General features: G+C 42.4%; 1 protein-coding gene across 3 annotated transcripts in view; it reads right to left on the reverse strand.

Annotated features, from left to right (window-relative positions):
* Window positions 1-6461: 6461 nt before the first annotated feature.
* Window positions 6462-23721, reverse strand: part of LOC139265893 (endothelin-converting enzyme 2-like) — a 254719-nt gene continuing 237459 nt past the window's right edge. For all 3 annotated transcript variants that reach the window (XM_070883439.1, XM_070883441.1, XM_070883440.1), the window contains 5 exons: window positions 18890-19000; window positions 18719-18786; window positions 15230-15420; window positions 10467-10562; window positions 6462-9812 (listed from right to left, as the gene is read on the reverse strand). In XM_070883439.1, the coding sequence (XP_070739540.1) occupies window positions 9636-9812; window positions 10467-10562; window positions 15230-15420; window positions 18719-18786; window positions 18890-19000 (643 nt within the window). In that variant the 3' untranslated portion in view covers window positions 6462-9635. The remainder of the gene's footprint in view (window positions 9813-10466; window positions 10563-15229; window positions 15421-18718; window positions 18787-18889; window positions 19001-23721) is intronic.

The raw sequence follows: 23721 nt of genomic DNA on the forward strand, positions 1-23721 counted from the left end.
CCTAATGTGGGATAGAATAGTTTTGGGTGAGCTGAAGTGTACGGAGAGTGGAACAGTTGGGGGTAATTATAACTTTTGCTGATAGTGTAAAACAGGTGGAATTGGATCGGCCGCCTGTTATACTTCCTTCCCAATTTTCCTTGTAATCAATGGAGAGGAAAATCAGGAGCGGTATATAACAGGCAGCTGATCCAATATCGCCTGTTTAACACAATCATCAAAAATTAAAATGACCCCAGCTGAGTCTAGAGGCAACTAAAGCAAGGATGAGGGTTTCAGTAACTGATGGGCTGAGGTAGGGAAGGTGGCAGATAAATTTCCACCCAGAAAAGCTTTTCATAAAAATGTTACAAAACTGTCATGTTGTTGCTCTGTTCACAGATTAGATGATACCTCAGAGAAGATAAACTGGTTGTGGCTACATGGACCAAGATGCAGAAGAATAATTCGGTCATCTGCTGCCATTGTGCTGGTGTTAGGATTGCCCCTGAGTCTTGTAAACTCTTTTTCACACATAGCGATCAATGACTCTGCATTGCATCTTTGTAGTGCCTCATTCTGGTCTAACCTTCGACAAGCCTTTTTACCCTGTTGGGGCCTGTGGCACTTGACTCCTCCACCCGTGTGATTTTACAGCTTTACTGGTTTCGGATTTGTCAGAGATAGCAACAAATGTTAAATGGAACATATTACCTTAAAAGCTATAATTTAATGGAAGTTGTTATATTTCACATACATTTTGAAAATACATTCTGCCAAAAGGATGCATTATCCCTTATAAAATCACAAATGGAGGTCTGAATCATGTAGTTACATCAGTACAGTTGGCATTTCGAACTTATTAGTTTTGAGTGTATTTTGTTCTTTTTATAAATAGAGTTTATTAACATATTTTTAAGTGTCTTTCCCTTTAAGGCACAAGGTATTGGGGGTAATGTATTGATGTTGATAGAGAACTGCTTGGAAGGCAGGAAGCAAAGAGTGGGAATAAACGGGTCCTTTTCAGAATGACAGGCAGTGACTAGTGGGATACTGCAAGGTTCAGTGCTGGGACTCCAGCTATTTACAATATATATTAATGATTTAGATGAAGGAATTGAATGTAATATCTCCAAGTTTGCAAATGACACTAAGCTGGGTGGCAGTGTGAGCTGTGAGGAGGATGCTAAGAGGCTGCATTGTTACTTGGGCAGGTTAGGTGAGTGGCCAAATGCATGGCAGATGCAGTATAATGTGGATAAGTGTGAGGTTATCCACTTTGGTGGCAAAAAAAGGAAGGCAGATTATTATCTGAATGGTGACAGATTAGTAAAAGGGGAGATCCAACGAGACCTGGGTGTCATGGTACATGAGTCATTGAAAGTAGGCATGCAGGTACAGCAGGTGGTGAAAAAGGCAAATGGCATGTTGGCCTTCATAGCGAGAGGATTTGAATATAGGAACAGGGAGGTCTTGCTGCAGTTGTACAGGGTCTTGGTGAGACCATATCTTGAGTATTGTGTGCAGTTTTGGTCTCCTAATCTGAGGAAGGACATTCTTGCTATTGAGGGAGTGCAGCGAAGGTTCACCAGACTGATTCCCGAGCTGGCAGGACTGACATATGGAAAGACTGGATCGACTAGGCTTATATTTACTGGAATTTAGAAGAATGAGAGGGGATCTCATAGAATCATATAAAATTCTGACCGGATTGGACAGGTTAGATGCAGGGGAAGTCCAGAACTAGGGGTCACAGTCTAAGGATAAGGGGTAAGTCATATAGGACCGAGATGAGGAGAAACTTTTTCACCCTGAGAATTGTGAACTATGGAATTCTCAACCACAGAAAGTTGAGGCCAGTTTGTTAGATATATTCAAAAGGGAGTTAGATGTGGCCCTTACTGCTAAAGGGATCAGGGGGTATGGAGAGAAGGCAGGAGTGAGGTACTGAAGTTGCATGATCAGCCATGGATCCTTCGAGATCACCTAGTGAGTGGTTGAGCAATACAGGCCAGGGAGGAAGAGCATCCGAGAGGGCACTGAGCATCTCGAGCCTCGTCTCCAAGAGCATGCAGAAACCAAAGGCAGGCAGCGGAAGGAGCGTGCGGCCATCCAGTCTTGCACACACCCTTTCCTTCAACGACTGTCTGTCCCACCTGTGAGAGACTGTAATTCCCATATTGGACTGTTCAGTCACCTAAGAACTCACTTTTAGAGTGGAAGCAAGTCTTCCTCGATTTTGAGGGACTGCCTATGATGATGAATACAGACCAGGAAGCTACAGTGTTGAATTCTCACTACCTGCTGAGTTAGGAAATGTCAGCTGCAGTTAGCTTCAATGTCTTGTTTAGGGAGGGACAATAAACCAGAGTTCTTGCTCCTGATTGTTATCCAGTGACCCTTACTGGAAATGTACCTATGCAGTCATTCGGTGGGGACACAATTGGGGACAGCTAATATGGGCCTAAGTTTCAACCAATCTTTAGAACAGGTACGCGAGTTTCTGGAATAAAAAGCACGCCTAATCCTTATTGCGGTATTCTCAACGTTCATCAGGCCTCCATCAGACAGCGCAGCAGTGGGGGCGGAGCTATGGACGTGCTGTGTCAACACAGCCGGCGGGGGTGGGGGGGGGCTAGGGCCCAGCGTGTCTCTGAGTGCTGGCAGCGTTGCACATGCGCAATGGCTCACAAACATTGGCAATCGGTCATCTTTAAAGGTGGCCCCTAGCCGAATGGCCCGAAAAGACGCTGCTGCTGCGTATGCTGCTGGCTCTCGGTGCTTGAATCCCGCCCTTAGCTGAACAGATAGGTGCTGCGTACTGCAGTAAGTGAGGTAGGAACTTTACATTTTTTATTTATTGTTTTATTTATCATTTATTATTGATGACGGTTCTTTATTGTTAAATGTGAAGTGTTTAATGCTTTGGAAAATCTTCTAACTTCCCTTCCACCCCCCCCCCCCCAATCTCCGGCTACCTGCGCTCATTTCTTAAGTCTACACAAGGTTTTTTTGAGCGTACAAAAGTGGCCTAAGTTTCGAGTAACTTTTAGCTGTCTAAACTTGCTTAAATGGCCAAAGCAGGCGTAAGTGGCCGGTAACGCCCCCTTTTGGAAAAAAAACAGAACTAAAAAGAAACTGAACTAACTCACTGAAACTGGAGCAAACTAAATGTGGAGAATTGCGATTTTTAAGATACTCCAAAAAAAATCTAGTTGCTCCAAAAAAATAGGAGCAACTCCTGTCGAAACTTGGGCCCTATATTTCTGTAGTTGAATAGCCTGCTAAAAAGTAAGCATCTTGGATCACCCATGATAAATGGTCATTTAGGTAAGGGAGCAACTGGCACCAATGGATCTGTATCCCAGCAAGGAGTCAACAGGAGAGGAGAATTGGTGCAAAAAGGAAAATGATTTTAAAAAACAGTATTTTAAAATCAGTAGTTTTCAGAGGGATTGAACCCGGAAGCAAATGTTACTTTTTCTGTCCTGCTCACTGTTATATAAGTTCTCTACTCATCAGTATTGGATGTTGTATTATAAGAAATAGGAACAGGAGTAGGCCATACGGCCCCTCAAGCCTGCTCTGCCATTCAATAAGATTATGGCTGATCTGATCATGGACTCAGCTCTACTTCTCTGTCCGTTCCCCATAACCCCTTATCGTTTAAGAAACTTGTCTATTTCTGTCTTAAATTTATTCAATGTCCCAGCTTCCACAGTTCTCTGAGGCAGTGAATTCCACAGATTTACAATCCTCAGAGAAGAAATTTCTCATCTCCGTCTTAAATGGGCGGCCCCTTATTCTAAGATCATGCCCTCTAGTTCTAATCTCCCCCATCAGTGGAAACATCCTCTCTGCATCCACCTTGTCAAGCCCCCTCATAATCTTATATGTTTCGATAAGATCACCTCTCATTCTTCTGAATTCCAATGAGTAGAGGCCCAACCTACTCAACCTTTCCTCATAAATCAACACCCTCATCTCTGGAATCAACCTAGTGAACCTTCTCTGAACTGCCTCCAAAGCAAGTTTTTCCTTCCGTAAATATGGAAACCAAAACTGCACGCAGTATTCCAGGTGTGGTCTCACCAATACCCTGTATAGCTGTAGCAAGACTTTCCTGCTTTTATACTCCATCCCCCTTGCAATAAAGGCCAATAATGTAAATACAGCTCAAAAAGGCAATATTGTTGATTTTTTTTTTAGTTAATTTTTAAGTGAATGTCGGCCTGTCCCTGGTATGTGAACCCAATTAAAATTTTACGATATGTACACATTTACTCCCCTGTTGAAAACAAATTAGTTATTACAGAACTACTGCCCTATACAAAAGCGCTTGCTGTGAAACTTGTTGATTCAGTGTATAACATTGACTTTCCATCCATTTTTTCCTCAGGCAGAACGTGTGCCTAGAAATAATATTAATTCTATGAGCAAAGCTATTGCATATTTGAAGCTCTGTTTTTTTGAAGCAGAATGAATATTCTAGTCTTTTATTTAACTATTTAAAGTATCAGGGCTGCAAGCGATAGTTGAAAAAAATTCCATTTGGAATGTGGAAAAAAAGGGAAATGGTGAACAATTTAGTGAAATACTAGCTTATCACCGATGGCATTGCTCCTCAATAGTCTCTGATCTGGATCACGGCTCTTAGGTTTAGCTGCTAAGCTGCAGCTGTATTTATTTGTCCTGTAAGTTTAAGGCCACTGCTCAGGTACTCTAAGAAAATTGGCATTCTCTGAGGTCAGTTACAGGCTTATTGTTGAGGGAAGTTCCTATGCATCAGCAGCTGCATGTAAATCCTCAGCTCCTGCCCTTCTGAAGTCAGACTATCAAGGTCAGAATAAACTCTTACAAATAGCTTTGTTTCTCTAAAAAAAATATTTTTGACAATTTTAACATGATGTCTGATATGTAACAAATACATGCTAGATACAGGTATGTAGAGCAGGCAAAGTGTGAAATGTGATCTACTGAATTTATATATTGGATTTTATGCTTCTCTCGGAGTTTCACTATGATATTTCTACTAGGAGATAGGATTGTTTTGTAATTGCTAAGGAGACCTGGGTTGTGAAGGCAATTTCGTCCAAGCCTACTAATGGTATATTGTAGTTGTTCAAATGGCCACTGGAGGGCTATATTGTCAAATATTAAAATGCTTATCATTATGGAGTAGCCAATCCTAAAGGTTTTTAAGCACCCACTCGGAAAAAGTATTTAGTCCAGTAGTAAGATTATCTTTTTGAATATCACTGCAGAGGAACATTAATTAATTTCCAATATACTTTCTAAACCAGTTTACTCAAGAAAATGGAGGATCCAATTTTTTATAGGGCTTCACTAGGATTAAAAGGTATGAAGGAGAATACATTTAAATTTGCTGTCACTATTATAGTGCCTTAATATTTAATCAAAGCAAAAACAGAGTGTGCTGGTGGCAGATGTGAAATTTTTGCAAGATGTTCCTCTCATCTTTTGAGTCTCTGTAAAAGTAGTCTGTTAGTGACCATTTTCTACAGAAATACTTTAAAATGCAGCATTCTGAGCTTACATGCAACAGCAGCAACTGTGTGCGTTTGAACGAGCCTGGAACCAATCTCAATATCTTTAGATGGCAAAAATATTCTTCAGCAACCAACACAGTGAGATTGTAAGACATTCAGAGAGTTTTATTAAGGTATATATAAATGCTGCTTTAATACCACTCACTCTACATTGATGTTTCCACAGAAACTGAAGCAATCAACAATCTTTTCAAGATACTAAGGCTTTTCTGACAGTATGACATTTTCAAAAAGAAACTGGTTGGATTCAAAGATTAGTTGCCCAAAGAGATAGTGTAGAATAAAGATTTGGAGCACAAAACTCAATGTCTGAAGTATTCGCGTGACAGTGAATCACACTAATATGAGACATTCTAAACTGATAGCATGTCTTGGGTTCCAGGGTTAAATACAAAATAACAGACCGTTAAAATCAGGTATATCATCGTAACAATATATGCATTTCAAACACAGTGGTATAAAATTTAGTGTTAATTTTATGACTTCATGCTCTCAGTGGGAAACTCATAGTGGAAACTTGGGCAATTCTAGCAAGTAGTATTCCCTGCTTGAGCACCAAGTCAGAAACCCTTATGTGCTATCATTCTAATCTTGAGATAAATTAAAAACTTCTGTAGAAATGAAAACAATGACAGTATGAAAAAAATAATATTTGGCTTATAGCTTGTTAATGTAATCCAAGGTTCAAGATTTTTTAAATCTAGTCTGTTTCTTTGACTTTAAACCAATTGCTTAACCCAAATCTTTCAATTACCTAATTTTTCAAAAGCCGCTCAAATGCTTTGTAAAGCTTATCACTATTATTGAACATATAATTATGTGCGCTAATAAATAACATTTGAAAGAAAGATTGGCTGTTTCAGACATGAATCTCAACCAGTAAATGATAAGCAGCAAAAAGTAATAGCTTACTAGATTTTGTATGAAAATATTAAACCTTTATAAATACAACTATTGAATCAGTTTTACATTTAACCTGCTTATTACATAAAATATTGATGAGTAGAAATGATCGTCTGTTGCAATAATCATCTTTTGTTTGGGTTACGTGTTCTTTTTTTTCAGATTTCTGACAATCATGGTCATTCCTATTGAATATTGAAATTCATGAACCTGAATACATTTTAGGGTGGAAATTCCAGCCATCAGGGGGCAAAACTGGAGCATAATTCCATGGGAGAGGGGCACAGTTGAAATGGATTCCAGATCCACCAGGTTTTTGCCTCAAACATTTACGCTGACAAATTGAGCTGGAGAGTGGGGGGCAGGGCAGGCTGTTACATTAAAAAAACAATTTTGGGGTTATGTGTCAGGCATTTCGAAGCTACTTTGGGAATTACACTCAACTTACTCCTGATAGCCTCAGCAAGGCTGTTGAACAGAAGCATGGGTTTCATTGTGGTCTTAATAAAGGCCCCAAAAGGGAAAAATACAAGGCTGTGTGTATCTATAATCAACGAGAAAAAAATGTACATTATTGGCCCTTGAGGCAAAGTAGCACAGTGCATTGATGCCCAGCTGTACCGTGGAGTTGTATGATTTGCACCAGTCCTCTATAAGCTCAGTTCCTGGTCTTAGCTGTGCCATTATGGAGAGGTTCCAGGTGGAGACATTTTCCTGCAAGGATGGGAAAAATTGCAAGAATCATCCTGAAAAGCCTTTCTGCATTTCTTGATGGCTTACTTTAAATTGGCAGAGGTGGAGGAGCAGACTGCTTGCTTTCTCCTCGATAGTGTAATGAGCGATGAGAATTAAAATGCATGGGGAGGCAAAATCTCTCAAAAAGTTAGAAGTCTCAGCTTTAAAAATTAGACCTCTTAAAGCAGTGGTCCTTCAAAGGAAAATTATGCACCAGACATATTGGTATTGGCAGTCAATATAAAGGATATCTCTTTAAGGAACTTAACATCCTGAATTTAAATCACACATTCTCAGCCCTCTACCATTCCTCTGACCAAAGCAGCCAATCAGTATAGAAAGTAGTATGTCTTTGGTTTTTTGAAGTAAACGTTTGACAGAAAAGGCAACTTTAATTAGCCACGATCTTAAAATAATTAACCATTAAACTTTATAGACATGATGACCAAAACAGTAGGCCAGTAATATTTGATGAACAACTATAGGGAAGGAGGATAGGTAATGTAGTATGTGAAGGATAACATAATTGAATAAAGGATAATTCTGCCCAAAAGTATAACCTTTACTCACGGCTCTCCATATTTCATGGTCAAGTCGTATAATGGTAAAACCTACCTTTTTGACCAAGCTTTTGGTCACCTGCCCTAATTTCTCCCTATCTGGCTTGGTGTCAAATTTTTTAAATCGCATACTACTCCTGTGAAGCGCCTCGGGACGTTTCACTATGTTAAAGGCGCTATATAAATACAAGTTCTTTATTAAGAGGAAAAGTGGACAATTATATCTCAGCTCTAATGTAAAGATGAAGACAGCTCTAACAACAGCCAGATCTAAGCAATAATGTAAAAGGCAGTGGATTAATCAAAAAAGCATTTCTTACAGTACAAGTGGTCGCCACAACATAACTATCTTTGGGCTGTGGAAAAGAAAAATCAATAATGTAGTTATACAATATGCTGTACGTTTTTCACATCTACCACCTAGGTATCGCTTTTAAATTACTTACTTTGAACCATCTTCCTAATGAGGGTCTACAAATCCACTATAGTAATGCAATTTTTATCTTTCTCGATTCCCTGTAATTTCAAAAGTAGTTGCTTTCTTGCAGTGCCGTCTTCTATCATTTGACCTTCTTTAAGATGGAAATTTGCCTGGCCAATAAGATAGATGTTCCAGAGATGCTAATCAACACAGTAATGAAGTGCTGCATATATCACCTCAGGAGATAATTGGTGATGCTCACTCAAAGTGTAGGTTGAGATTGAAGGACAGCTCTGGGTAGCAAAGCAAAGTAAAATTCATACTTCCCATAGTCTTTAAATTTTTCCACTCAGTTTGGTTGTCCTGCAATTTGTTATTTTAATGCCAATTACTCTCCCTTGCCTTCTACTGTTCATAATCTTTCCTTTTTTCTATGATGTTTTACAACTTAACGTAACAGGATTCTTCAAAGATTCAGTTATTTTGGTTGCCTTTCAATCTTCAATAATTTTTTCATAGAGCATTTCATTTAGAAAGTGAGATTATTACTTTGCAAAGATTAAGGTGATGTTTTAGCTATTTCTGTGATTGTTAATTTATTTACTTTTAACAATGTTCATAATTTCTTACTTCACTTTGGATACAAAGTGCACCTCTGTCATTTATTACAGAATTCTCTTTTCTGCTGTTTTATCACAATCTGAATTTGAGCACATATGCACAAATGTCTACAGTGATGCAAACTACCAGTATAATTAGGTCTCCCTGCCTGCTCTGTTACAGTATTAGCAAGGATGTTATAATAAAGACAAAGTGGATTTCAATACCTAAGCTCTTCCACTGCAAACAATAGATGAGATACAAAATAAATGATCAATGATTGGCTAAGATCGTTATTCAGTTTGCTATAATATCTAATTCACAAGAACAGGTACAATTTATTTTCAAGTTATTTTGGGCAATTTCATTTTTGCGTGGTACTGTAGGAATAGACTTAAGACTTAAGACAAAATATTTCACAATCTACCCCCATGTGTGCCAATCAACAGGCTACAATGTTCAATTGATGGTACAAAAAAAATCACAGTTTCAAGGTATTCTGTAATGATATGAACACTGCCACTCTGCATGGGAAACAAACATGGATCTACAACCCATACCCTGGATCATGTAGATCTCTAAAACACAAAATATGTCACTCTTATCTCCTCCTTAGAAAGAAGCCAAAGATTGTTCTACTGTATTAAGAGGTTAGGTTTTGTCACCACAGACTAGTGAAACACGCAGACATGTACTACGTATTTTTAACATTTAATAATCTTTTAACATCTGTGGTACAAAAAAGTGCGTGATATAATGTGTGTTATCGTTTATCATGATTTCCTCTTAGGTCAGTGTTTCAGTATATTTTTTTAATTTGATGTGAAAACTATCCAGTGTAAAGTTCCATCATTAGGACATCCACAACTACCACACTTCACACTGCTTTCCAGGATTCATTGGGGTCCCCACGGGACAATTGAAATGTTCAGCAAAGTCTTTGGAATTTGATAATGTTCCAATAACCCGAAATTTGTCTGGGCTGTGTGGATCTGTAATAAGGCCTTCATGTGTGCTCTCTGGTGTACGCACTGAGCACCACACCTGTTAGGTAACAGAAATTAAATCCATCAGCGTTACATATCTATAACCTAAAAAATCAAAAGCGCAAACAAAATAATACATGCACTATCGCCTTATGTAACAATGCCTATGAACACAATTTCACTACAGGAATGTTACAATAGTCCACTAAGTTTAACTAATTTCTTTCATATTTTCCTTGAAATTACACTATGAACATTAGTACAGTGATTATGACTTTAGACTCGGGTATTTCTGTAATTGTTAAAAGCAACTAACAATAGTTAAGTTTATAACTTACATTTCTTATGTCACTTCGGATACTATCAAGTGTGTCTCCGTTTTTCACTTAAGTACAGAATTCTATTCTGTTTTTAATCACAATATTCACTGTAGTGAAATGTCAAACCTTTTTCAAATCCCTCTCCCTCAGTTGAAAATGGTAAGTGCTCTACAAATACCTTTCAACTGATCCTCCCTGTTAAAATAGTTGACAGAGCAATTGTATACATTATCTGGAGAGCATAATTGTAAAGTGATGTGATTTTTAAACAGGGTTTCAAAAAAATATATTCAATGTGAAGTTTAAAAAAACTCACTAACAGTACTTAAATGGGGAGAATAAAATAAGTTAAGCAATTTTGTTGCAATTTATCGACTTTTCACAATTCTTACTTGTGCAAACCCTACAAAAAAGAGCTGGTGGTTGGTCAATTCAACAGCAGGCAATATTTTTTCTTCTCCATTCTGTTTCACCCATGTTTTGTAGGCCTGAAATGTTAATAGAACATAGTTAGCTTACAGCCAATTTACAAATCTGTTAAACCACACTAATAACATAAAGATGAGCAGGAATGTAACTAAGAAATGAAAACAAGATCCATACTAGATTTCTCAACCCCCTCCTCAAAAAGCTCACGCTCAACTCATCTGCCCTCTCCACTGTCAGCTGTCTCCCATCTCCCTTTCCTCTGTAAGATCCTTGGATGTCTCCTTGCCTCCAAGCTCTATGCCAATCTCACCCCAAACTCCCTATATGAATCCGTTCAGTCTGGCTTCCAATCTGTTCCCAGGTCACTATATAACCAAGCTGTTGTCCTCACCATTCTATTTTATGGATCTACTTTATTAATCTGCTACCGCCCTTACATCAAATGACTTGATCATTTCCACTTGTGCTGTGATGTATCGTTGGCATCAATTGACAGAACAGCGTGCAGAACAATGATGTCTTTGTGTCTTCGAAAGTGTTCAGTTGCATTGGTCTGGACTTGTCATTCACACGCCTGACTGTAGAATTCTCAATGCTTCGAGCTGCAGTCCATATATCGTAACAGAGGTGGGCAGATCAAATGCTATAAATTCACATTAAAGACCACCCTAAAATCCTACATTATTACTAAAGACACCTGGAAGACACAGCCACCAACAGACCGTGATGGCGTCCCGTTTGCTAAGTCGGTTTGAATTAATTTGAGGCTGCAAAGTTGTGCGATCTGGCTGCCAAGCGCCTGGCACGCAAGGCAACTCATCTAGTTGCCATATCTGGCTTTCAATGCGGTATGTGCACCCGTATATGTGCGTCCAGGATTGAACTCTACTCCCATCAGCGCAGTCACAACCACTAAAACTCATCTATTGACTCAACTGTAGACTCCATCACCAGTCTCCTTGAAGGAGAAATAAACAATGGGAAAGGTTGGCCACTTGTAATAGCTCCCACAACCTCTGCCCTCCTAACCCATTTGAGAAGGAAGCCTTGGAGCCTCTGGAGAGACAGAGAGGTTGTGGGAGATAGGAAAGTCAGAGGGCAAGTGGCAACCGCAGTTCATTGTTACATTGAGCTTCTCTTCCTTCTCATGCTGATGCACTGCATGTAATGTGACAGTGAACTAGATAATTAAACCCAATATCATTCCTACTGCAAATCACATGTCAACTTAGTTCCTCAACAACCCATTCTGATCTCTTCTTGCTCCAGATGTGCTAATCCAACAGGTGTTTTCTATCTCCACTTCCAATTTTAAAGATTTATAGGATAATAATTTGTCTTGGGTGGTAGCACTAAACAGGCGGTATCGGATTGGCCGCCTGTTAAATGCCCACGCTTGATATTCAGTTCTATTAAAGGCAATGGGACTCAATATCAGGCAGGAAGTATAATGGGCAGCTGACAATATACAGCCTGTTTTATACTACTGTTCAAGAAGAATTTCTACACCTATGTCTCTGCAAGAACTATTCACCATGTTATTAAGAGTTTATTGTTAAGGGTATGCTTCCTCTCATTGTTCTATCTCCCAAAAAATTACTTTGCAATGAATTCCATCTGATACCTATCTGACCATTCCTTTAAGCTGTCTGTCTTTTTTCTGAACAAATGTCTTAGATAGTACTTTTTTATTCGTTCCTAGGATGTGGATGTTGCTGGCAAGGCCAGCATTTATTGCACATCCCTAATTGTCCTGGGAAGGTGGTAGTGAGCCACCTTCTTAAACCGCTGCAGTCCTTGTGGTGAAGGTACTCACACGGTGTTTTTAGGGAGGGAGTTCCAGAATTTTGACCTAATGACGATGAAGGAATGGTGATATATTTCCAAGTCAGGATGGTGTGTAGCTTGGAGGGGAACTTGCAGTTGATGGTGTTCCCATGCGTCTGCTGCCCTTGTCCTATGTGGTAGACGTCACGGGTTTGGGAGGTGCTGCCAAAAAGCCTTGGCGAGTTGCTGCAGTGCATCTTGTAGATAGTATGCACTGCAGCCACAGTGTGCTGGTGGTGGAGGGAGTGACTGTTTAAGGTAGTGGATGGGGTACCAATCAAGCGGGCTGCTTTGTCCTGGATGGTGTCAAGCTTCTTGAGTGTTGGTTAAGCTGCACTCGTAAATAATGAAAGTAAACTAGCACAACATATAAAAACAGATAGTAAGAGTTTCTACAGCTATATAAAAAGGAAAAGAGTGGCTAAAGTAAATATTGGTCCCCTAGAAGATGAAACTGGGGAATTAATAATGGAGAACAGGAAAATGGCAGTGACGTTGAACAAATATTTTGTATCGGTCTTCATGGTAGAAGCATCCCAATAGTGGATAATCAAGGGGCTATAGGAAGGGAGGAACTTAATACAATCACTATCACTAAAGAAATAGTACTCGGTAAAATAATTGGACTAAAGGCGGACAAGTCCCCTGAACCTGATGGCTTACATCCTAGGGTCTTAAAAGAAGTGGCTGCAGAGACAGTGGAAGCATTGGTTGTAATCTACCAAAATTCCCTGGATTTTGGGGAGGTCCCAGTGGATTGGAAAAATGCAAATTTAACACTCCTATTTAAAAAAGGAGGCAGACAAAAAGGAAACTCTAGAGCAGTTAGCCTAACATCAGTCGTCGGTAAAATGTTGGAGTCCTTTATTATTAAGCAGGCAGTAGCAGGACATCTGGAAAAGCATAATTCAATCAAGCAGAGTCAGCATGGTTATATGAAAGGGAAATCATGTTTTGATAAATTTGCTGGAGTTCTTTGAAGATGTAATGAGCAGGATGGATAAGGGGAAACCAGTGAATGTGGATTTCCAGAAGGCATTCAATAAGGTGTCACATAAAAGGTTACTGCACAAGATAAAAGTTCACGGGGCTGGGGGTAATATATTAGCAGGATAGAGGATTGGCTAACTAACAGAAAACAGAGAGTCGGGATAAATGGGTCATTTTCCGGTTGGCTAACAATAACTAGTGGGGTGCTGCAAGGATCAGTGCTAGGGCCTCAACTATTTACAATCTATATTAATGACTTGGATGAAGGGACCGAGTGCAATGTAGCCTTTTGCTGATGATACAAAGATGGGTGGGAAAGCAAATTGTGAGGAGGACACAACAAATCTGCAAAAGGATATAGACAGGCTAAGTAAGTGGCCAAAAATTTGGCAGATGGAGTATAATGTGGGAAAATGTGAGGTCATCCACTTTGGGAGAAAAAATAGAAAATCAAATTATAATTTAAATGGAGAACAATTGCAAAGTGCAGCAGTACAGAGGAACCTGGGGGGTCCTTGTGCATGAAACACAAAAAGTTAGTATGCAGATACAGCAAGTAATCAGGAAGGCAAATAGAATGTTGGCCTTTATTGCAAGGGTGATAAGAGTATAAAAGCAGAGAAGTCCTGCTACAACTGTACAGGATACTGGTGAGGCCACACCTAGAGTACTGTGTACAGTTTTGGTCTCCGTATTTAAGGAAGGATATATTTGCATTGGAGGCTGTTCAGAGAAGGTTCACTGAGTTGATTCCGGAGATGAGGGGGTTGACTTATGAAGATAAGGTGGGCCTATACTCATTGGAGTTCAGAAGAATGAGAGGTGATCTTATTGAAACTTACAAGATAATGAGGGGGCTCGAAAAGGTGGATGCAGAGAGGATATTTCCACTCATAGGGGAAACTAAAACTAGGGGGGGGCATAGTCTCAGAATAAGGGGCCACCCGTTTAAAACTGGGATGAGGAAAAATTTCTTCTCAGAGTGTTGTAAATTTATGGAATTCTCTGCCCCAGAGAGTTGTGGAGGCTGGATCATTGAATATATTTAAGGCGGAGATAGACAGATTTTTGAACAATAAGGGAATAAAGGGTTGTGAGGAGTGGGCAGGGAAGTGGAGCTGAGTCCATGATCAGATCAGCCATGCTCTTATTAAATTGCGGAGCAGGCTCGAGGGGCCAAATGGCCTACTCCTGCTCCTATTTCTTATGTTCTTATCCAGGCAAGTGGAGAGTATTCCATCGCTCTCCTGACAAGCCTTGTAGATGGTGGAAAGACTTTCGGGAATCAGGAGGTGAAACACTCACACAGACTACCCAGCCTCTGACCTACTCTTGTAGCCACAGTATTTATGTGGCTGGTCCAGTTAAGTTACTGGTTAATGGTGACCCCCAGGATGTTGATGGAGGGGAATGCGTCAATGTTGAATGTCAAGGAACGGTGGTTAGACTCTTGCTTGTTGGAGATATTCATTGCCTTGCACTTTTGTGGCGTGAATGTTACTTGTCACTTATCAACCTGAATGTCACTTGCCACTTATCAGCCTGAGTATCATCCAGGTCTTGCTGCATTCGGGCATGGATTGCTTCATTATTTGAGAAGTTGCGAATGAAACTGAACACTGTGCAATCATCAGCAAACATCTTCTGATGGAGGGAAGGTCATTGATGAAGCCGAAGATGATTGGGCCTAGGACACTGCCTTGAGGAACTCCTGCAACAATGTCCTGAGGCTGTGATGATTGATCTCCAAGAACCACAAGTCCAGTAACAAAACCACTATGCTACCAATCCCGAGAACACCTTCTGAAAATGAATTGTGTGTAAGCAATACTGGATATATTTACAATATCAATTGTTTCACATTATTATGCGTAAAAAATATATATATATATAAAAATGATCAGCCTACATGATATGCAGCTTTGAGGCCACCATTGTCTGCAATGTTTTCGCCCAATGTCTGCTTTCCGTTGATATGTTCTCCATTTACTGTGTACTGGTTGTACTGGTTGACCATACATTCAGTTTTATTCTTAAAAGTTTCAACTGAAGAATTTTGCCACCATGGTCGTAAATTACCATCTTTGTCATATTCTCTGCCTGCACAAGAAAACTTCTTGTTATACAGAAAAAATAAAGTTAACACTACACAACCATTACTACAACATACTGTGGCCTAGAAATTCTGTTCTTTTATGTGGGGGAAATCAATGGAGGAAATAGCATGAAATTGGGAAAGAAGGCATTTCTGCAGGATTTGGCTCTTTACTCGTTACGAGAACTTCTGACGGAGGGACATGTCGTCCGCTCCCTCTCTGTCCCAACATTACATTTGTTGGTGTGTCTATTGGTATCCCCAGACTCCCTGTCAGTTACACCTTTCATACAGCAAGCAACAAGTACATTTTCACAAAGCAGGTGTACTTGCCATACAGGGCTGCATGTGGGCCTCTCAATGCCATATCAAATGGTAATTAATTCCAGATAGATCCATTGCTATTTGAATATGATTTTATCATACAAGATTTTCATGAGCTTTAACGTGTGCTATCCCCAATGGAGAGAGATTGTGCTGTTCCAAAATTATGCAGGTCCAGAATGCCTGGGAGGGGATGCTTCTGGACTTAGTTTTAGGGAATGAAGCTGGGCAGGTGAAAGGCATATCAGTGGGAGAACATTTTGGTGCTAGTGATTATAATTCAGTTAAATTTAAGGTAGTTATGGAAAAAGACAAGGATAGACCAGGAATAAAAGTTCTAAATTAGGGAAAAGCAAATTTTGCTAAGCGGAGATGGGATTTAGCCATATGAGACTGGAGACAGCTACTTGAAGGTAAATCAGTGTCAGAGCAGTGGGGGGCATTCAAGGAGAAGATCCGGAGGATTTAGTCCAAATATGTGCCCTTAAAGAAAAAGGGTAGAACTAACAATTCTAGAGCCTCCTGGATGTCTAGGGACATACACGGTAGGATAAAGAAAAAAAGGGAGGCTTATGACAGATACTGAGGGCTAAATACTGTAGAATCTTTAAAGGAGTATAGAAAGTGCAGGGGTGCAATTAAAAAGGATATTAGGAAAGCAAAGAGCATGAAAAATTCTTGGCAAGTAAAATCAAGTAAAACCCAAATATATTAAGATTAAGAGGATAACTAAAGAAAGAGTAGGACCTATTAGAGATCTTAAGGGTAATCTGTTTGTGGAAGCAGGAGACGTCAGTAGGGTTCTTAATGAATACTTTGCGTCTGTTTTCACAAAAGAGAGGGGCAAAGCAGACATTGCTATCGAAGGAGGAATGTGAAATATTAGATGAACTAAACATAGTGAGAGAGGAAGTATTAAGAGGTTTAGCAGCTTTGAAAGTGGACAAATCTCCAGGCCCGGATGAAATGTATCCCAGGCTGTTAAGCGAAGCAAAAGAGGAAATAGCAGAGGCCCTGACCATCATTTTCCAATCCTGTCTGGCTCCAGGGTATGGTGCTGGAGGACTGGAGGATTGCTAATGTGGTACCTTTTTTTAAAAAGGGAGAAAGGGATAGGCTGAGTAATTACAGGCCAGTCAGCCTAACCTCGGTGGTGAGAAAATTATTGGAAAGAATTCCGAGGGACAGGATAAATCTTCATTTAGAAAGACATGAATTAATCAAGGACAGTCAGCACGGATTCGTTAAGGGAAGGTCATGTCTAACAAACTTGATTGAATTTTTGAGGAGGTAACAAGGAGTGTAGATGACGGTAGTGCATTTGATGTAGTGTATATGGATTTTAGCAAGGCTTTTGATCAGGTTCCACATGGCAGACTGGTCACGAAAGTAAAAGGCCATGGGATCCAGGGCAAAGTGGTAAGTTGGATCCAAAATTGGCTCAGAGGCAGGAAGCAGAAGATGATGGTTGATGGGTGTTTTTGTGACTGGAAGGCTGTTTACAATGGGGTTCTGCAGGGCTCAGTACTAGGTCCCTTGCTTTTTATGGTGTACATCAATGAACCCTCAAAGCCTCCTGGTAAAGTGCAACATCACCACTAACACCTGGGAGTCCCTGGCCAAAGATCGCCCTAGGTGGAGAAAGTGAATCCGGGAGGGCGTTGAGCTCTTCGAATCTCAACGCCATGAGCGTGAAGAGGTCAGGCGCAGGCAGCGGAAGGAGCGTGCCGCAAATCAGTCCCATCCCCCCACTTTCCCCGATGAATGTCTGTCCCACCTGTGACAGGGCCTGTGGCTTTCGCATTGGACTGTTCAGCCACCAAAGGACTCACTTTATGAGTGGAAGCAAGTCTTCCTCGATTCCGAGGGACTGCCTATAGGGTGCATGATTAAGAAGTTTGCAGATGATACTAAAATCGGCTGTGTGGTTGATAATGAAGAAGAAAGCTTTGGACTGCAGGAAAATATCAATAAACTGGTCAGGTGGGCAGAACAGTGGCAAATGAAATTCAAACCGGAGAAGTGTGAGGTAATGCATTTGGGAGGGCTAATAAGGAAAGGGAATACACATTAAATGGTGGGAAACTGAGAAGTGTAGAGGAACAAAGGGACCTTGGAGTGCCGGTCCACAGATCCCTGAAGGTAGCATGACAGATAGATAAGGTGGTTAAGAAGGCATACAGAATGCTTGCCTTTATTAGCCAATGCATAGAATACAAGGGGGGGAGGGGGGAGGGGGGGGGGGTTATGCTTGAACTGTATAAAACACTAGTTAGGCCACAGCTAGAGTACTGTATGTAGTTCTGGTCACCACATTACAGGAAAGAAGTGATTGCACTAGAGGGTACAGAGGAGATTCACGAGGATGTTGCCGGGCATAGAGAATCTTAGCTATGAGGAAAGATTGGATAGGCTGGGTTTGTTTTCCTTGGAACAGCGGAGGCTGAGGGGAGACCTTATTGAGGTGTATAAAATTATGAGGAGCCTAGATAACGTGGATTTAAAGGACCTATTTCCCTTAGCAGAGAGGGCAAAAAGCAGGGCGAATAGATTTAAAGTAATTGGCAGAAGGTTTAGAGTGGATTTGAGGAGAAATTTCTTTACCAGAGAGTTGTGGGGTTCTGGAACTGTGCCTAAAAAGGTGGGAGAGGCAGAAACCCTCACCACATTTAAAAAGTACTTGGATGTGCACTTGAAGTGCTGTAACCTACAGGGCTATGGACCAAGAGCTGGAAAGTGGGCTTAGGCTGGATAGCTCTTTGTTGGCTGGCACCGACACGATGGGCCGAAATGGCCTCCTTTCATGTTGTAACTTTCTATGATTCTATGATGTCCACTCCTAATACTTCAATAATCCTGTCGCTGTGATTTGCGGTGGGGTCATGGCGAGGCCAGATGGGCGCCGCAAGTTCATGCCTGCAAAGTTATGGCAGTGTCATTATGCTGCTGGAATTTCTGGGCTTGTATCGATTGCTATACCTTGGTCATCAAAGGCATGTGTTAATTCATGACCCATCACCACTCCAATGCCACCAAAGTTCAGAGACCTAGTAAAAAGAAAATAAATATTGGTTATTTGATCTGATCTTTATGTGATGAAAGTTTAATGAAGATATCATGGCACTGAAAAACACAAGGGGAAGTACTTACTTTGGACTGCTTCTGGCATAGAATGGTGCTTGCAAAATACCAGCAGGAAAGACTATCTCATTTTTTGTTGGCAGATAATATGCATTTACAGTAGGAGGTGTCATGCTCCACCTATAGTCAAAAGGAAGGCATAGGATTAAGTATTTGAACCATTGTTAATTCTGGTTCATTAATGCACCAGTCACTTTCGAAGAAAGAACTTTATTTACAAGTTGCCTTATCGCGTCTCTCAGAAACGCGGAGCAGCACGAGTCCGGGGAGTTCGGGAGGCCTGTAAAGGCCCAGCATTCGTCGAGGAGGCGGGAGCTCAGAGCAGCGTGATTCCGAGGAGTTCGGGAGGCTTATAAAGGCCCAGCGTTCGTCGAGGAGGCGGGAGCTCGGAGCAGCGCGAGTCCAGAGAGTTCGGGAGGCTTATAAAGGCCCAGCGTTCGTCGAGGAGGCGGGAGCTCAGAGCAGCGCGAGTCCGAGGAGTTCGGGAGGCCTATAAAGGCCCAGCGTTCGTCGAGGAGGCGGGAGCTCAGAGCAGCGCGAGTCCGAGGAGTTCGGGAGGCCTATAAAGGCCCAGCGTTCGTCGAGGAGGCGGGAGCTCAGAGCAGCGCGAGTCCAGAGAGTTCGGGAGGCTTATAAAGGCCCAGCGTTCGTCGCGGAGGCAGGAGCTCAGAGCAGCGCGAGTCCGAGGAGTTCGGGAGGCCTATAAAGGCCCAGTGTTCGTCGAGGAGGCGGGAGCTCGGAGCAGCGCGAGTCCAGAGAGTTCGGGAGGCCTATAAAGGCCCAGCGTTCGTCGAGGAGGCGGGAGCTCGGAGCAGCGCGAGTCCAGAGAGTTCGGGAGGCCTATAAAGGCCCAGCGTTCGTCGAGGAGGCGGGAGCTCGGAGCAGCGCGAGTCCAGAGAGTTCGGGAGGCCTATAAAGGCCCAGCGTTCGTCGAGGAGGCGGGAGCTCGGAGCAGCGCGAGTCCAGAGAGTTCGGGAGGCCTGTAAAGGCCCAGCGTTCGTCGAGGAGGCGGGAGCTCGGAGCAGCGCGAGTCCAGAGAGTTCGGGAGGCCTGTAAAGGCCCAGCGTTCGTCGAGGAGGCGGGAGCTTGGAGCAGCACAAGTCTGGGGAGTTCGGAAGGCCTATAAAGGCCCAGCGTTCGTCGAGGAGGCGGGAGCTCGGAGCAGCGCGAGTCCAGAGAGTTCGGGAGGCCTATAAAGGCCCAGCGTTCGTCGAGGAGGCGGGAGCTCGGAGCAGCGCGAGTCCAGAGAGTTCGGGAGGCCTGTAAAGGCCCAGCGTTCGTCGAGGAGGCGGGAGCTCGGAGCAGCGCGAGTCCAGAGAGTTCGGGAGGCCTGTAAAGGCCCAGCGTTCGTCGAGGAGGCGGGAGCTTGGAGCAGCACAAGTCTGGGGAGTTCGGAAGGCCTATAAAGGCCCAGCGTTCGTCGAGGCCAGCCGGTGCAGCTGCAGGGAAAGAAGTCAAAAAAGTAGAAAGAAATCGAAAGGTGACGTCACAGCCAAGGGGTAAGTTTTTCTTTTTCTTTTCCCTATCAGTAAGTAACCTTTAGTATTATTGTTGCCAAACTAAGTTAATCTAGGGGTTAAGACATGGCAGTAGAGCTCGGACACGTGTTATGTGCCTCCTGTAATATGTGGGAAGTCAGGGATGCTTCCAGTGACCCTGACGACTACATTTGCGGGAAGTGTATCCGGCTGCAGCTCCTGACAGACTGCACTGCGGCACTGGAGCTGTGGGTGGATTTACTCCACGATGCTGAGAATGACGTGAATAACATGTTTAGTGAGTTGGTCTTACTGCAGGTAAAGGGTACACAGCCAGATAGGGAATGGGTGACCAACAGCAAGAGCAGTGCAAAGAAGGTAGTGCAGGGGTCCCCTGCGGACATCCCCCTGCAAAACAGATACACCGCTTTGGGTACTGTTGGGGGGGGATGACTCATCAGGGGAGGGCAGCAGCAGCCAAGTTCATGGCACCATGGGTGGCTCTGATGCACAGGAGGGCAGGAAAAAGAGCGCGAGAGCTATAGTGGTAGGGGATTCTATTGTAAGGGGAATAGATAGACATTTCTGCAGTCGCAACCGAGACTCCAGGATGGTATGTTGTCTCCCTGGTGCAAGGGTCAAGGATGTCTCGGAGCAGGTGCAGGACATTTTGAAAAGGGAGGGTGAACAGCCAGTTGTCGTGGTGCATATAGGTACCAATGATATAGGTAAAAAACGGGATGAGGTCCCACGAGACGAATTTAGGGAGCTAGGAGCTAAATTAAAAAGTAAGACCTCAAAAGTAGTAATCTCGGGATTGCTACCATTGCCACGTGCTAGTCAGAGTAAGAATCGCAGGATAGCTCAGATGAATACGTGGCTTGAGGAGTGGTGCAGAAGGGAGGGATTCAAATTCCTGGGACATTGGAACCGGTTCGGGGGAGGTATGACCAGTACAAACCGGACGGTCTGCACCTGGGCAGGACTAGAACCAATGTCCTAGGGTGAGTGTTTGCTAGTGCTGTTGGGGAGGAGTTAAACTAATATGGCAAGGGGATGGGAACATATGCAGGGAGACAGAGGGAAGTAGAATGGGGGCAGAAGCAAAAGATAAAAAGAAGCGAAGTAAAAGTGGAGGGCAGTGAAACCTAAGGCAAAAAGCAAAAAGGGCCACATTGCAGCAAAATTCTAAAGGGGCAAAGTGTGTTAGATAGACAAGCCTGAAGGCTCTGTGCCTCAATACGAGGCGTATTCGGAATAAGGTGGACGAATTAACTGTGCAGACAGCAGTTAACGGTTATGATGTAATTGGCATCACGGAGACATGGCTCCAGGGTGACCAAGGCTGGGAACTCAACATCCAGGGGTATTCAACATTTAGGAAGGATAGACAGAAAGGAAAAGGAGGCGGACTGGCATTGCTGGTTAAAGAGGAAATTAATGCAATAGTAAGGATGGACATTAGCTTGGATGATGTGGAATCGGTATGAGTGGAGCTACGGAATACCAAAGGACAGAAACGCTGATGGGAGTTGTGTACAGACCACCAAACAGTAGTAGTGAAGTTGGAGACAGCATCAAACAAGAAATAATGGATGCGTGCAATAAAGGTACAGCAGTTATCATGGGTGACTTTAATCTACATATTGATTGGGCAAACCAAACTGGTAGCAATGCGGTGGAGGAGGATTTCCTGGAGTGTATTAAGGATGGTTTTCTAGACCAATATGTCGAGGAACCAACTAGAGAGCTGGCCATCCTAGACTGGGTGATGTGTATTGAGAAAGGACTAATTAGCAATCTTGTTGTGCGAGGGCCCTTGGGGAAGAATGGCAATATAGTAGAATTCTTTATTAAAATGGAGAGTGACGCAGTTAATTCAGAAACTCGGGTCCTGAACTTAAGGAAAGGTAACTTTGATGGTATGAGATGTGAATTGGCTAGAATTGACTGGCAAATGATACTTAAAGGGTTGACGGTGGATAGGCAATAGCAAACATTTAAAGATCACATGGATGAACTTCAACAATTGTGCTCTGGATCAGTTCCTATGGGTTGGAAGGTAGCTAATATAACACCACTTTTTAAAAAGGGAGGGAGAGAGAAAACGGGTAATTATAGACCAGTTAGCCTGACATCAGTAGTGGGGAAAATGTTGGAATCAATTATTAAGAATGAAATAGCAAAGCATTTGGAAAGCAGTGACAGGATCAGTCCAAGTCAGCATGGATTTATGAAAGGGAAATCATGCTTGACAAATCTTCTGGAATTTTTTGAGGATGTAACTAATAGAGTGGACAAGGGAGAACCAGTGGATGCGGTGCATTTGGACTTTCAAAAGGCTTTTGAAAAGGTCCCACACAAGAGATTGGTGTGCAAAATCAAAGCACATGGTATTGGGGGTAATATACTGACGTGGATAGAGAACTGGTTGGCAGACAGGAAGCAGAAAGTCGGAATAAACGGGTCCTTTTCAGAATGGCAGACAGTGACTAGTGGAGTGCCGCAGGGCTCAGTGCTGGCACCCCAGCTCTTTACAATATACATTAATGATTTAGATGAAGGAATTGAGTGTAATATCTCCAAGTTTGCAGATGACATTAAGCTGGGTGGCGGTGTGAGCTGTGAGGAGGATGCTAACAGGCTGCAGGATGACTTGGACAGGTTAGCTAAGTGGGCAAATGCATGGCAGATGCAGTATAATGTGGATAAATGTGAGGTTATCCACTTTGGGGGCAATAACACAAAGGCAGAATATTATCTGAATGGCGGCAGATTAGGAAAAGGGGATGTGCAACGAGACCTGGGTGTCATGGTTCATCAGTCATTGAAAGTTGGCATGCAGGTACAGCAGGTGATGAAGAAGGCAAATGGTATGTTGGCCTACATAGCAAGGGGATTTGAGTATAGGAGCAGGGAGGTCTTACTGCAGTTGTACAGGGCCTTGGTGAGGCCTCACCTGGAATATTGTGTTCAGTTTTGGTCTCCTAATCTGAGGAAGGACGTTCTTGCTATTGAGGGAGTGCAGCGAAGGTTCACCAGACTGATTCCCAGGATAGCAGGACTGACATATGAGGAGAGACTGGATCAACTGGGCCTTTATACACTGGCGTTTAGAAGGATGAGAGGGGATCTCATAGAAACATATAAGATTCTGATGGGACTGGACAAGTTAGATGCGGGAAGTATGTTCCCGATGTTCGGGAAGTCCAGAAACAGGGGACACAGTCTTAGGATAAGGGGTAGGCCATTTAGGACTGAGATGAGGAGAAACTTCTTCACTCAGAAAGTTGTTAACCTGTGGAATTCCCTGCCGCAGAGAATTGTTGATGCCAGTTCATTGGATATATTCAAAAGATATGG

Source organism: Pristiophorus japonicus, chromosome 6 (genome assembly GCF_044704955.1).
Source record: "Pristiophorus japonicus isolate sPriJap1 chromosome 6, sPriJap1.hap1, whole genome shotgun sequence".
Lineage (NCBI taxonomy): Eukaryota > Metazoa > Chordata > Chondrichthyes > Pristiophoridae > Pristiophorus > Pristiophorus japonicus.